At 38.8% G+C, this 15923-nt stretch overlaps 3 protein-coding genes across 7 annotated transcripts; 1 reads left to right on the top strand and 2 right to left on the bottom strand.

The window, feature by feature from the left end:
• Positions 1 to 1430: 1430 nt before the first annotated feature.
• LOC131014265 (protein NPGR2) lies at positions 1431 to 9189 on the bottom strand. 5 transcript variants are annotated; one of them, XM_057942177.1, is made up of 6 exons: positions 8730 to 9189; positions 8012 to 8280; positions 7276 to 7528; positions 5404 to 6617; positions 3241 to 3394; positions 1431 to 1982 (listed from the first exon to the last, which is right to left on the bottom strand). In XM_057942177.1, exons 2-6 carry the CDS (start codon positions 8255 to 8257, stop codon positions 1663 to 1665), a joined length of 2187 nt encoding a protein of 728 aa, XP_057798160.1. In that variant the 5' UTR covers positions 8258 to 8280; positions 8730 to 9189; the 3' UTR covers positions 1431 to 1662. The 5 variants fall into 5 exon arrangements, with proteins under 5 accessions (XP_057798160.1, XP_057798161.1, XP_057798162.1 ...); XM_057942178.1 differs by having other exon boundaries at positions 8716 to 9183; XM_057942179.1 differs by having other exon boundaries at positions 8512 to 9102.
• A 3473-nt stretch (positions 9190 to 12662) lies between these two features.
• LOC131018967 (uncharacterized) lies at positions 12663 to 14410 on the top strand. Its single transcript, XM_057947651.1, has 4 exons — positions 12663 to 13667; positions 13771 to 14073; positions 14152 to 14259; positions 14327 to 14410. The coding sequence occupies exons 1-4, from the start codon at positions 13149 to 13151 to the stop codon at positions 14408 to 14410; spliced, it is 1014 nt and encodes a 337-aa protein (XP_057803634.1). The 5' UTR covers positions 12663 to 13148.
• A 20-nt stretch (positions 14411 to 14430) lies between these two features.
• LOC131018966 (uncharacterized) lies at positions 14431 to 15923 on the bottom strand. Its single transcript, XM_057947650.1, has 3 exons — positions 15549 to 15923; positions 14923 to 15455; positions 14431 to 14860 (listed from the first exon to the last, which is right to left on the bottom strand). Exons 1-3 carry the CDS (start codon positions 15921 to 15923, stop codon positions 14521 to 14523), a joined length of 1248 nt encoding a protein of 415 aa, XP_057803633.1. The 3' UTR covers positions 14431 to 14520.

Here is a 15923-nt window from a genome sequence, read left to right as displayed (position 1 = left end):
ATTTTATATATGGCTAAAAATTATTCTACTTCTGACCAAATTAATAATTTCATCATATATACATATACTCACTCAATTGGCAAAATAAACAGCTATTAAATAATGGATGGGCCAAAATTCAAAAAACTTGCATAGAAGAATATTGAATAACTTAACCTTTTCACTATAAACAAACATGGCAGAACAAATAAAGCAGGCAATAAAGTAATCTGAAATTCTTATATTCACACACAACTACCATTTCCTAATCACCTTCCATTAAACCTTTAGATTGTTCCTTGTTTCTTAGCTTGTTCCACCTGCTTTCGCGCACGCGAAAAACATGTGCTCCAGAAAAGAAGTTGAACTATAAATACACGCAGTTGCGCAGTTAAGCATCATCACTAAACAAATGGATCAACGCCGAGAAGATGATATCTACATGAAAACCACGACACACAGACACAGGCACTTGATTGCAGAGGATGTGAATACACAAGCAGACAAGTTCATCAAGAATTTCAAGAAGCAACTCAAACTCGAGCGCGAAGAATCCATCAAACGCTCTCGTTTAGCCATCCAACACACAAATAAGCAAGTGGATGAATGAAAACGACGGTATTTCACTTTTAAATTTTCATGTCTAGTTGCACACAGATGAATGAATTAATGAGAATTAAGCAGTTTTCATCTACATATATCATATGTAATGTAATCATCATGAAATGAGGTGTTCAAACGTTGGCAGATGACCTCTTAAACAATATTGAGATCAAAATTGTTGTTGTTATTGTTTTTTGTGTTTTTTCTTTTTCCTTGGAGACACGATCGAGGATGAAGATATTGAGATTCGTAGTGCTACTGACACTTCTATTATGTTAACACAATTGATAAAAACTGATCGTGTTTGTCAACTTCAAGAAGAAGAAAAAAGTCTTATGAATTTTATAAATTCTTTATTTTTTCCACGATTTGCATTCCAATTAAAATGTGAAACTGACAGTGCCATCCACATGGCAGTTAATTTTCACGTTTGAGCGGGAACGATTTTATTTTAAAGGAATTTCTTTTTGTCTTTAATTTTAATAAAATCTCAAGACATTTTTTCACAAACTAAAAACATTTATCCTTGAAGACATTTTTTTTTCTTCCTAATCTTCTCGCAAAACATCAAATTCTAATTGAATATAAGGTATTCGAATCACCAGACAACAAATCGTCCTTCTTTAAAATCGTAGAAAAATTAGAGTACTTGTAAAGTTCATAAATCTTCCAAGAAAATTAAAAATTTACTTACAAAATGGAAGTCAACCCAAAAGTTTGTATATTTGAATGCATTTAACCCAATAAAAAACTGAAGTAGTCTATTGATAGAACCGAAGCAACCAAAATCCTTCCCTGCGTGTGTAATTGCACAGGATGGAATACCATAAAATAAAAATTAGTAACAAAAAATCAAGAACATGTTCATGAAAAACGAAGGCAAACAAATAAAATCTCAACTGCCATGCTCAAACAGAAGTGGATTTCTCACTGCTCACATCACAATCCCATTGAAGAAAATGGAAAACTATCAAGACCCAAAAACTTGTATTTGTATTACCTTTTTCTCCTCGAAAATGGAACAGATACAATTATTTTACTCAACAGTGTATAGAGGATACTCACAAATACAGAACAACGTCATCTGAATGGCTCGACGGGTTCAGTTTCCTGCAGGACGGCAGCAGCTTCGAAACATTCAGCAGCTTCCACAGCTGATAAACTACCTCCTTCATCCTTGTAAAGCAGGCCTAGCTGATGCCAAGCCGATGCATTCGTACGATTGAGTCGTAGAGCTTCTGTCAGAAAGCTTCTTATGATAGCTGGAGACCTGCAACTACCACCTCTCAGAACCTTAGCCTTGGAGACAAGACTTGGGACATGCATTGGGTCAACTTCCAGGGCAAGTGAGTATGCCTTCAGCGCTTCTTTCTCGTCACCCTTTGCTTCGTGAAGCAAACCTGCATTTAATATCCAGAAATGAATTCCCTAGTATAATGCCCTGATGTGGAAGATAGAGCCATTTAACAATTTATCTTCACTCGCCACCAGCAAGCAAAACCTCTAGACCATTTGAAGAAAAAGTCACTCAAACCACGAGGTCCTTAATGTCTAAAGAACTACTCCCTCCGTCCCACGAATCTTGAGTCATTTCCTTATATGGCAAAAAAATTCTCCTTTATTCACCTTTTCACTTTTTCACCTACCACACTTAACACACTAAATACTATTTTCTTAATTCCTGTGCCGAAAAGAATTGACTCAAGATCCGCGGGACGGAGGGAGTATTATTTTACACCCATTGACAAAATAAAAGTTACTCTTAAAAATTTGGAGTAGTTTTCCTCCATCACCATAGAATCAGATACTATCCTGCAGCTTCCCATTTCATATTGCTAAAGGCCATCAGCTTTACCAAGAAAAACTAGAGAATAGAGTTTCCTTCATGAAAGACTTTTTTACGAACTTCTAAAGCTAACTAGCTCTTCGAGATCGTCAAAAGGTGGCCTCGCTTGCTCTCTCAATCTGCCATCAGATAGTAACTTCCTCAAACGATGAAGTTGTCTTGTTCCTTGCTTTAAGAAAAATCCTCTTATTTCCAAAAGAGATACTCCCTCCGTCCCACTTGACTTGGATTCCTTTTCGGGTTGTCCCACTTGACTTGGCCTACTTCCTAAATGGTATCATTTTACACTACACTTGACTTGGGCCCACACACCTTTACACTACAATCTTGCTCTCCTAAATAACCATGCCGAAAAGAACTACGCCAAGTGAAGTGGGACGGAGGGAGTACTAAAGAGAAAGGAAAAAGAAAACGGCTTCTGTAACTGTTCATTTAGGTTGATGTTGAACCATAAACTCTGACCAACCACAACAGGGTGTTATGATAGAACATCATATCCGCAAAAGTGTATACTTCCATCTATTAGAGAAATAAAACTACTGTATTCTGATATACTTCCATCTATTGGATACTAAAATATAAATTTATCAAATATACAGGGCCATGGACTTCCGGACAAGTTCACATGTTCTTCACATAAATTGCTCATAGTAAAAGCATAACTGATCAGACAAAATCCTGGAATGGTTCTTTTATATGTTCTCCTTTTGATAGTGGCTATAGAGTGTGTTGTTCCACATATAAGAGCCAGTAAAAGATGAATTGTAAATGAGAAAGGATTTTGACATAAATAAATGGCCAAGCATGATTACCAGTGACATGCCACCTGGAGGCAGAAAAGGCAGTAATGGCTTCAGATCTTGAAAGACAGAGCTCAGCATCATGCCATCGAGACAATTTGATGTAAATGGAAGCCAAACCAAGCCATGTATCCAGCTCTAAGTTCTTGATATGGTTTCGGTTCTCCTGTCATTTGATAAAGAAGGGCTTTCATCAAACAACCCATGGACCAGCTATGGAAGGATAAGATAAATTAGCATACAAGTATGTACAATAAGAGAAATTCCTGACATGTATATCCAATGATAACACCAAACCATCCTGACAATTTAAGTTAATGGCAGAAGGATTACAATAAAGCATAATCAAATTCAAACGCAATATCTCCACAGTTCCAATGTTCATAAAATGTGGCCACTGTGATAAATATTGTATTATCCGATCTTTTCCAAACATGTAGTCTGAAATAATGAAAATGACAAAGCAGGAGATTGAAGCATGATATAATTTATCTGAAGTATGACAGCATCTAATGGCTTGTCAAAAGAGTCGGAGAATAAAGCTATTGCGAACATGCTGAATATTGCAAATCACAATGGATGCTATTTATTTTACGTCTTAGCACTCAGAAGATGGGGGCAGGCAGGTGGCCGTGGGGCTGGTCTTAATGAATGGTTTAAAAATGACTTAATAGTTTGTAAAGCTGAGAGCTATGAACTAGGTCTCATAGTATGGAGATGATACTTAATTGTAGTATATGGCACAATTACAATTAGTCAATAAATTAGATATCCTCATATCCTACATAAGGACATATTTTCTCAATTAGTTAAGAGCAACTCAATGGTTTATAAAAATCAGAGTTAAGAACAAGGTCAATAATGTACTAAGATGGGGATGATAACAAATTATATTATAAGGCACAATTAGATATCCTACATGGACAGATTTTCAAAAGAACATATGGGTTCATCCATGTAGCCAGTCACGCATACTTCCTCTTATGTGACATACACATAATACTATAGAATTTTCTTACAACAAGGGTTCTATTCTCAATTTCTCATAGATAGACCTGAACAGACATCTTTATCCAGCTTCCAATGATATATACCATCCTGTGTGTATGTGTATCTTGGCAGTTAAAATTATCTTCCATGTATCACACAACTTAAAGACCTTTAGATAAATCCATTAGGTAGGCAAATTCTGGAAACTTTTGTTCATCAGATTGGATTAAGCTTTCAACTCAAGTCAACCTAGTTTTGTTGTTTCTAGAATACAAATAACTTCGCCATAATATGACGGTTTCCACTGCATAATTGTTGAACACTTTTCAACTATGTCCAAGCACAATCTCTCTGCCGTATCAATGAGTACTTGAATCACTAGAATTTTTGGTTCTCATGTTTCTATTGTAGTCTCTAACAGGATTTACCAAAAATTTCTCCCAACATTAGGAAAGCTGCCTCAAAAGATAACTTGGATTTAAGAAAAGGCCACTTGGAAAGTGTAATTTACCTAAACACAATTCTCTCCAGACTATTTAAACTCCACACTACAGTTTCTTTTGAAGGCCTTAAGGAGTTAACGAAAAATATCAACTCTACATCAAAGTCAAGCTGGCCATCATCAGAGCGGGTGAATCTAGATAGGGCACTGTTAAACCTCTAAACACTTCAAAGCAATTAAGCTCCATATATGAGTTCAATATATTCTTTAGTCAGTCGACCAAAAGAAACAACTTTGTTTGCATGGACATAAGCACAGTCTCCGAGCTCTTATAAGCTTTCTTAAATAGTGAAAAGAGCTCATGTTAGTAAACATCCTTTTTGGCAGCAAACAGGTTACATGTACCATTAAATTCCACAAACAATCATTCCAATCATTCACAAATAACGTACTCCCGCCGTCCCACAATTTTGTATCCATTTGAGAATGGCGCAGGTTTTAATAAAGTGGTTGAGTGTGTTGTGAGTGGAATAAGGATCTCACCTTTATGAGAGTGTTAAGTGGAGTAAGGGGCTCATATTTTATAGGGTTATGTGGAGTACTTTTACCAAAAATAGAAAGGGATATTAAATTGGGGGACGGATTAATATAGAAATATGGATACTAAATTGTGGGACGGAGGGATTATAGCACAAGGACCATTAAATTTGTTAGATGTATGTCAAACAAGTGACAATACATACCTTAAGCTTCTTCACTGAATCAACACTTTTGAGTTGCACCTGAAGCACAGCAAGCAGCTGAGAATAAGTTTCAATTGCCTCCTTCACTAGACCCTGAGCAAGCTGGAGCTTAGCTTTACTTCTCAGCAGTTCTGCCTGATCCCATACTCCAGTCTGGTCTAATGCCGCATTTATGATAGTTTCAGCATTGGAAAAACATTTTTGAGCAGATAATATTCGAGCCAACAAGATCCATCCTCTAATATCAGAACCGCTTTCCAATGTAAGAAAGTTTTTTGCATGATGAAGTGCTGCATCCAGCTTTCTCTGCTCAGCATTTTCTAGAGATAAATGGTAAATAATGAAAGGGTCCTTCATTTTTGTCACTCTTCCAGCAATTTCCAGGGATTTAAGTGCCTTGGACTGTTTTTGAACTCTCTCAATGTCAGTTGCAGCAGACCTAGAATATGTTGATAGTGAAATGCCCAACATACATTGGGCAACACCCATCAACTGATCACATCCCCCATGCAAGTTGTCAATTGCACTCTGAGAAAAATTAATCCCTTCGCCAGCATACTTAGGATTCCCCCCACATATCTTTGAAATGAATATCAAAAATGATAAATAAGTCGAATCCACTTGAGTTTTCAAAATTTTCTTCCATAAATTCAAGGCCCCCATGTCATCACCTTTTCCATGATAACAGAGGGCTAAAGTATGATACCGTTCCTTTCGATCTATAACTCCAGGAAGGAGCTCTTCGATTTGATTAGCTAAAGCCTCTAGTCCACCAGACATGGATAATGCATATGAAAGGTGATCTAAAATTGAAGGATCCCACTCAATTCTCTTAAGCGAAACTTTTCTTAAAAGAATCATCAAAAGAAGAATGGCTTCCTCAATATTATTTTTCGGTATATATGAATTCTCCATTTGATATCTCAAGTTTGGGGCAATGGCTTCGATTCCACTGTACAAAAGGAAAATGGCAAACTCTTTTTGGATCTTAGCTGTAGTTTGTGCATCTAGGTTCCAGTGATGGAGAAGGGCCCGACGGTATGACAAGACTGCATCACGGGGAGAATCAGCAAGTTTCCACAATTCTGGAAGCAACTCAACAGCCTTATTTAGAGTCTCCTGCAATTTACAGTCAGCACCAAAGTTTTCAGGCAAGGCAGCTGGTAATGATGATTCAACAATGTCCAGAATAACTGAGCATGATTGAGCAGCTTCTGCAAAGATGATTGGAAAGACTCAAATTATTATTCACAATAAGCTGAGAAATAAGCTTGAAGGCTTATTTTCTCTCCACAATTTTTCATCCACCTTTGATAGCAACAACAAGTATATGAACTGAAATCACAAGTAAACATCATAGAACAACAGAACGCTACTGAAAAGGTTTATAACCAGAAAATAACTTAAGAAAACTAACTAATTAAAATATGAAAAGATTTTACACTGATATTTTACATAAGCAAACTCAATAAAAGATAGTTCATTCTCAATTCTCTGAAACACACAAGTTTAGGAACTGTGAAAAAGATGAACACAAAAAGTGATAGCTTTCCAATACAGATGCTAGACAAATAAATCTGAGGAACCGTTAGGTGGGAACTCATTTTAAAAGTTGACGACACTGTTCTCTTTTATTAGCAGTATGTCGCTTCTTAGTGAGAGCAGCTTCCTTTATTCCAAAATCTTCTGCAAATTCACAGGTCATGATCGGTACTGGAAATGAAATACATTATACCAAATGAGTGCTAACTAAATCAATAAAAACACCAAATAAGTTTCCAAAACTTAGTCGACAATTATAGACTAGTACAAAAGCCATGATTATTTGCTAGATACTACATGTGGTCAAACAAAAATAAATGGATGATATACCTTTATACCTCCCAAGTGCTTGTAACGATTTCGCCTTTAGAAACACTGCTTCAAAAAGCAAACTAACTGCATGTATGGACATTGGAGGGGCTGCAAAATTATGTTGTCGTCTTCTATGAGTTTCTCCCATTACTGAAAGGGTGATTTTCATCTTTGGAGTTATAGCAGCTATATCGATCCCTTCAAACACATGTAGGGCTGCTTCTATGTTTCCTTTCTGATATTCGTACCTCCCTAACAATGCTCTGGCCTCCTGTAGCAGAAAACAACACATTGTCAAGTTGCGATTGAAGTAGTTATTATGAAGAAGCACACCGACTATCCTCAAAGCAATGGTCTAACTTTGAGGAACCTCAGCCCAAGAAATAAAGGAAACAAACATAAAGAGGATGTTAGAGATTGATGGAGTAGAGGAGAAGATCTCATGGAATCTTTCCTTATGTTGTTGCCATAATTATCAAAATAATTGATTTAAACAATCTTTCTTTACCTTGTTTAGATAGTTAACTAGAATAAAGGAGTGGGCCAATTATGTGGTTTGTTTCCAAAAACCCTGTACCTTAATTAGAACTTTGGGCTTGGTTACAGCATTCTTTTAAACTTTTTTAAGGATTTCTCCTTTTCCTTTGATTTTCCAGTAATTCCATAAGAAAATTTTCTCTCCGTTGCCTCTTAAACAACCTTAACTCTATCAGAGAATGGACAAAGATTTGCATCAAAATTATTAGAGAAGGACCTCATAGTTTAAAGATCCACTTTCTCGCAGTGATGTCTCAGCCTCTTCGATGTTGCCGATATCAGGCTTCCTTTCGGCTTCTCCAGGCTGCGATGAATGAACACTAGCTGAACTATCCTTGGCTAAAGAAGGGACCATTTCAATTGCATGTAACTGCTCCCCAGAACAAAGACACTGCATTATCGTTCCCAGCCTAGTACGGGCTCTATGACTCCGTTCTTCTCCAATCTGCTTCTTATTCCTCATAGCGCATCAACTCCCTAGGGAATCTGAACAAGCATAGAATCGAACTAAAAACAAATTAATTCCCACTAAACAATCATGAACACAAGCTGCAGGGAAGACTTCTTCAGAAAACAGCTAACACAAACAGAACTGGAATGTACTATTATTCACACTGCAAAATATGGCAGCATGGACTCAGAGAAAACAGAAATAAACAAGAAACTTCAAGCATAAAAAAGTGACAGTGAGTCAAATTCAAAACCAGAAATTCTTACCTAAAAAGTTACCATAAAAATTTCCCAAACTCATTCCACAAATTCACCATATACTAATAATCGTAGAAATCGACCTATGTACCGAAATACTCGAAATTATTGGAAGAAACGCATGAAGAAGAAGAAATTCTCAGGGTTTTATTCGAGACGGGAAAATGAACTTGGAAAAATAAAATAAAAAAAATTGGAAGAGGAGAATATAACTTGATATTTCTCACCCTTCGCTATCGGAACAACAAGAAGCACAGCTGATACTAGACGCCCACAGCTCATCAACACCAGTCCACATCTCACCACTGGAAAAATCCCAATAATCGCGTCTTCCACAAAGACAAAATCAAACAGAATTTCCGATGATCAAAAGAAAACACTTCACTTTCCACAATCACTCTCTTTTCCAATGTTTCCAACGCCACAGAGCCTTTCGCTTTCTCCACAGTTGGTCTGCACGAAATTCTTAGGAGAGAGAAAACTGAAAACGAGGAACGGAATTTGACGGAAAGCGTGAGAAAGAAGATTTCAGCAATTAAGGCAGCAGTTTTCTTCAAAAAAAAAAAAAAAAAAAAACCAATTAAGGCAGCAGTTGTGACATTAGTATTTTTATTTTTGCTTTTTTGAGAGAGAAAACAAAAGTATACATTGGGTTTTGGGAGAATAGAGACTTCCAAGTGGGACCCGGTTTGGTGAACAAGGTTGCCAAATTTAAGGCCAAATGTATGCCACAAACTCCTTTTTTTTTTCTTTTCGGATAGCCACAATTAATATTTTATTACCATTTTCTTAATCTTATTTACTTTGAATTTTTATATTTCTCCGTTCATAAAATATAAATAAGGGATGGAATTTAAAGTACCCACTTTGGTTAGTTATCTTACAAAATTACTCACCCATATAAGATGTCTTATAAAACTACCCACTTTGCAATTGATGGTGATAGGTTTGCATCGTTTTCCGTAAAAGTTCTTACACTTTTCTTACACAAGTACACTTGTGTAAGAAAATGTGTAAGAGAGGTAGTTAAATATGACTCTAAATCTGAGGAAATGGCATTATTTGTAACCCTAAATGCCTTAAGTTCGAAAAAATAAAGACAGGTATTCATGTTATTAAACATGTATAAGAAAGTTGAAAAAAAATTAAATGTAGTGTATTATGAAACAAGTTTTTTTTTGAAGCTAATACAACAATTACCCGCCTGTTAATCGTAGCCGTTAGACGTAGCCGGCTGGAAATGGATCCCAGCGGCTACTGTGACCGGCTAGGATTAACAGGCGGGTAAATACTTAATTAGCTTTAAAAAAAATTCTAGTTTCATAATAATCTTGATTTAAAATTTTTAAACAGACCTAATTTTTATTATTATTATAAACTTAAAGGGTGATTGGACAATTCACGGGTATAATGCAGCTTTATAGGGGGCAATCTCTTTGCAGTAAATTCACGAGAAGGAAATTGACAAAATAAACTCAATAAGTCTAAATTTATATAATTGAATATGAATTAATATTGTAACACATAAAATAATAGCAAATAGTCGATAAAAAAATTTAAAAATCATATATTATGAATCAATGAATCATAATACACCTTACAACCCATTACCCGCCAGAAATATGTAGCCGGCTGCCGTAGCCGTGGGTAAGAAACTACTCACGGCTACAGCGTACGGCTACTAAGTACTGGCGGGTAAGTTATTAAATGTCTTTAAAATATTTTTTCATATCACTTTATATAATGTTAGTATTTTTTACCCTTAATGTACTACTATTTCTTCTATTTATACACGAAAACTTAATTTTTTTTTTAATTATAAGCTTAAAGGGTGATTGGACAATTCATACGGCTACAATGCAGCTTTATAGGGTCTATTTCTTCTTTGCAGTAAATTCACGAGAAGGAGATTGACAAAATAAACTCAATAAGTCTAAATTTATTTAGTTTATTTGATTGGAATATGAATTAATATTGTAACACATAAAATAATAGCAAATGATGGATAAAAAAATTAAAATATCATATATTATGAATCAATGAAACATATTACACCATAACACCAAGTACCCGCCAGAAATATGTAGCCGGCTGCCGTAGCCGTGTGAAAGAAAATACTCACGGCTATATCGGACGGCTACACTTTAGTGGCGGGTAAGTTATTAAATATCTTTAAAATAATTTTTCATATCATTTTATATAATATTCGTATTTTTTACCCTTAATTTACTACTATTTCTTCTATTTATACACGAAAACCTATTTTTTTTTAATTATAAGCTTAAAGGGTGATTGGACAATGCATACGGCTATACAGATAGGCGAGAATCGCGGAAGCTTTATTGGGGGGATATACACGGCTGTATCTCAAATTCACAAGGCAATTTAAGGCTTGTTTGACCAAGAAACCCATTTACATGTATAAGAATTAGAACTTTTAACCTAGCCGCATTCCATTTTGAATTCACGGCATCAGTTTATTTTTTGAGAGAGAGTGAGAGAGAGAGGCAGCCGAGAAAGAGAGAGAGAGAGGAGAAAGAGCATCGGGTAAATTTTTGAGAAAGAGGAGAGCATTCCAAACCGAAGGTAAATTGGAATGAATTTTTTTTTTTTTATTTGTTTTCTTGTTTGTCCATGTTTGAATGAGAATCATTTTTTTTGAACTTGAAGGAGAGCATTCACGATTTTTTCAACGTCCGAAGGCATACACATGGCTTCTTCTTCAAATCAAGTAAGTATCCTATTTCGTTGATTTTAAATTTGTGAATTGGGTTCGTGAATTATTTTGGTGAAATTGTTTAATTCGAATTACTTGTGTTCGTGAATTGGGTTCGTGAATTGGGTAGTTATTTTGTTGTAGTCATTTTGGTTGTAGTTATTTTGTTGTAGTCATTTTGTTTAATTATTGGGATGGAATTTACTTATGTTGGGACGAAAATAATTAATTATTGGTTGTATATTCATTTTGGTTGTAGTCATTATGTTTAATTATTTTGTTGGGACGAAAATAATTAATTATTTTCGTGAATTACTTATGTTATTTTGTTGTAGTCATTTTGGTTGAATTAGTTATGTTATTTGTGAATTAGTTTGTATATAAATTGATTTAGTTTAATTTTAAAATCATTTCAATAATTTAAATAAAATACACAACCAAAGAATTGAATTGGGTAGTGCATAAATTGAAACTAACGAGAAGATCCTCTACATGTACATAATTATTTTCGTGAATTATTAATAAATTGTTTAATTCTATTTGGTTGAATTACTTATGTTATTATTAAATTTTGTGTTATTTTTCTTAATTAATTATATTTTGGCTTTTTAATTGATATATTTTTGGTATTGAATAGATCGATTATCGGAGGCCCAAAACAATAAATCGCCCCGGGACGCAGATCAGTTCTTACTACAAGACCAGTTATTTGTCCCGGGTACCCAAGCGACTGAGGGAAATTGGGGGCGACGCACTGGAGAATACGTTCAGGCAGGGTTGCTTTGGACATTTGTTGGATTGGGAGCCGGGCAACAGGTGCAACATGGCATTGCACCATATTGTCTCTCGTCATCTGCTGGATAGTGACGATGTGATGTGGTTCTACATCAACGACAAGAAGGTTTGCCTTGATCACGCCGCTTTCGCTCTTGTGACCGGATTGCCATTTGGGCCACATCATTTCGATCCATTAGCCTCCCACAATTTGAGAAACAATGTAGCCTACACACGAGTTTGTGGCGGGCAGCGCTTGTCAGTTCAGGAGTTGGCAAACATTTTTTTTGATCAGTGGACGGAGATTGTCGACCCCGACGGCTCGGTAGCACTGCGTGTGGCCCACCTGTTGGTGCTACACGCATTTGTTTTGGGCGTGGATTTGCCACGACCCGTGGAGATCTGGACGTGGGCTTTGGTGGAGGACTTGTCGGAGTTCTCCACATTTCCTTGGGGTGCAGCGGCATATAGTCGCTTGAACTACAGGATGAAGAAGATGTCGAAAAAATGGAAGTACCACTTCTATGGGCCTTCTTGGGCTCTATATATCTGGGATCTTGAGGTTGTTCCCGGCTTGGGCAGAGCCGTCGCTCTACATAATGCCGGGATAATACCTAGATTCAAGAGGTGGACCTTCTTGAGTAAAATCAGTGAAGATTTGCAGCCCCTATTTGAGTCACCGGTAATAATTTAAGTGTTTATTAGTTAATTATATTTGATGTTATGAATATTAATCATCATGTACATATATTTTTTATTGTAGGAGAACGATCTTTATGAGTTGCAGCCCGAACAGCAGGAGGCGAGGACGCAGTGGTGGCTATCGGTCGCGAATGAAGGAGATGTCCAGTTTCCAGGTCCGGGCGTCTTCGGCCAGAGGAATCCTCGACCGGATGTGAGTGGTGGGGACCGCTCTGAGGCATCTATTCAGGTGGAACCCCGACGTCGCAGTTCGAGGCGCGAAGATCGGGGAAAGCGGCAAAGACCACAGGTGGTTTCGTCCTCGTCGAGCAGTGGCCAGCGGGATCAGACTGGCGGCGGCGATCGCCCCGTGACTTCCGGCCGGAGGTCACAGAGTCACAGGAGGCCCAGATACGGGGGAGAGAGCAGTGCTGCTCATGGGCCTTCTGGTTTGAGCGAGCAGGAGTGGCAGCGCATGGAGCAGATGGTGCGCGAGAGTGAGGGCCGGGTGGCGAGGCGTGTGGAGGAGAGCCTATTCACGAGGCTGAAGAATTGGGCAGAGGAGACCTTTGGGTGTATGCGTTGCCGATGCTCGCATAGCACCGATGTACGTCAGCCCATGCCTGCTCCAAGACCTCAATCGGACAGGCGACGAGAGCCCGAGCCCGAGACGGAGCCCGAGACGGAGCCCGAGACGGAGGATGCGCCATCACAGCAGAGGTCCCCTGCACACGAGGCGCCTGCTAGGGACGCGGGTCACTCCGGCAGTGATGATTATCAAACCCCACCGGGCCCGCATACTGGTTTTGGTGTGCCCACGACTTTTGGGGCTGGCCTACAGTTGACCCCATATCTGGGGCCACGCTACTCGTACACTGAGCAGCCCTCGAGCTCAGCACACCCATTCGAGCCGCCTCGTTCTTCGCTGCCGATTCTGGCCGAGGCTGGATATTCTCAGGAAGAGATGGAGCGTTTATGGCAGCAGTTTAGTGGGGTAAAAGCTCAGTATTTGTTTTAAATTTTACTTCTAATTGAAATTACGTGTCATTTATGGACTGTTTATATGTTTAACTTGTGTTGTTTTAATGTAAATATAGGGAGCTTCTGCTTCTGGGGCAACACCTGCCATTCCCCTCAGTGTTTGTCCACCACCACCAGAGGATGCGCAACTGCGCCGAAGCTACCGTGAGCGGCAGCCTTCGGCTGCGCTGAGATCCCCATACGTTCACAGCAACGAGCCGAAACCCGTCGACAACAAGTATATTCAGGGATTTACTCGTATGGCGGAGCGTCTCCGTGGTGGGAACTACAGGAAGTTGGTGGTGACAGAGAGTGGGCACCCGATCAAGAGGCAGTTTTGGGTGACTCTCATGAACAGGACTAAAGAGCTCGAGCCCGAGGTATCTAATATTTTTGATGCACTTGTTACATGTTGTACCCTCAGTGTTTACTTAATATTAACATTAAAGTATGTGCAGCATGTAGATGCGTACATGATGACGCTGAGGCATAGGCTGGTGAGCGGTACAGACCTGCTTCAGGACATCGATCACAGGAGCCATATCATATTGGATGCGGAATTCTTCGTAAGCATTAACATATTTTGCGTTTATAATAAAGTATTATTTGAAATAATGTTTTTCTTCTTTGCAGACTTATTTGGATAGAGAATACAATGAGCTTATGGCGAATGCGCGCCGTATGTTTAGCTCTCCTTCAGAGCAGCGTTTTATTTAATATTTAGAAGAAAAGAACAATGAAATTGAAATAATATCATAATAATTAGAATAATATAATAAACTAGGGAACTCTAAATGAACTTAAATAAAACAGAAAAATAAATACGACTACGCATCGGTGGCCGTACCCTTGCACGATCGACGTGTGTGACCAGACCCGCCACATAGACCACACGTTTTGGGTGCTCGTTTCTTGCTACTAGTTGATGCCTCCGCTGTTGATGTGTTTTGAGTCGGCCTTTCACCTGCGGATCGAACTCGAGTTTCCTTTGGACGACCAGCTTGTCGCCGAGAGAGATTTGGTAAAATAAGCTGAGATGCAATTCGGAAAGGAATATTCCAATTCTCTATGGGAGGCAAGTGGTTAACGTCACCAGAGTATGTGTCAACTAGTGAACTGTTCCAGTAGTAAGAGTGCACGTAATCCTCCACTGACTCGTTCGCCTCACTGCAAAACAAACGATTATACTTTTTGTTATTTAATAATGGTCATGAATAGAAATGACATACGTAATGGCTGCAATCGCATGAGAACACGGCATCTGGTCCTCGTTGAATTCGTTGCATTCACAGCTCTGCTTTTGAAGGTCAACCATATAATGGCGACCACTAGCACGAACCCTGTATTTTCTCTCGGTGGTCCTCTTGGCTGTGTAACGACGACTTTTTACAAGTTCTGCACTGAGCTTCTGTTTTGCCTCCGGAGTCAGATTTTCATCGCTCTCTTGTGCGGCCGCAAGCCTGTCGTTGAACCACTGCTCGACAACTAATCTGACTGCCTCCAACATCGAGCAGATTGGAAGACGCCTGGCCCACAGCAAACGTGCATTAAAACTCTCGGCGGCATTGGATGTAAGGAAGCTGTAACGGGACACAGGACATTGTGATCGTGCCCACTTCTCCGGGCCTACGCGCAACAACTTCTCGTACGCCTTTGGCTTCAGAGCAGCCATGGCTGACATTGCACGCGTGTAATCTGATTGCTCGTAGGCGTATGCAGCCTGGCGGAAAAGCTCAGCAACACCGGGCCTGTAACCCTTCATCTTGTTCAACAAGTGGTAGTAGCAAATACCGTGAGTAGCATTTGGAAACTCGCTCTTCACAGCATTAGCGATGGAGACATGCGCATCAGATACAATAAGTAAGTTATCGGGCTCGCCGCAAGCACCTCTCAGATGTGACATAAACCACTTCCACGACTCATCATTCTCGATCGGACCGACACTGATCGCCAAGGGAAAAACTGCCTCGTTTCCGTCTTTTGTCACGGCGACAAACAAAATGCCACTATTTTTGCCCTTCAGGTGTGTGCCGTCAACCACAATCACTGGTCGAAGGTGAAAGTAGAAAGGTGAGATGGAAGCCCACAGAGCAACAAACAAATGTTTGAACCGGCAGTCTACATCTACGTCCAAATCATATAAGGTGCCAGGATTCGCTTCCTTCAGGGCATACAGATATCTTGGGAGCAGGAGGAACGAATCATCAACTCGACCGTATATCATATCCAT

The sequence above is a fragment of the Salvia miltiorrhiza genome, chromosome 3, assembly GCF_028751815.1.
Source record: "Salvia miltiorrhiza cultivar Shanhuang (shh) chromosome 3, IMPLAD_Smil_shh, whole genome shotgun sequence".
In the NCBI taxonomy this organism is placed as follows: domain Eukaryota; kingdom Viridiplantae; phylum Streptophyta; class Magnoliopsida; order Lamiales; family Lamiaceae; genus Salvia; species Salvia miltiorrhiza.
The sequence above is the reverse complement of the archived record's forward strand: the minus strand, read 5'-3'. Positions and strand labels throughout refer to the sequence as shown.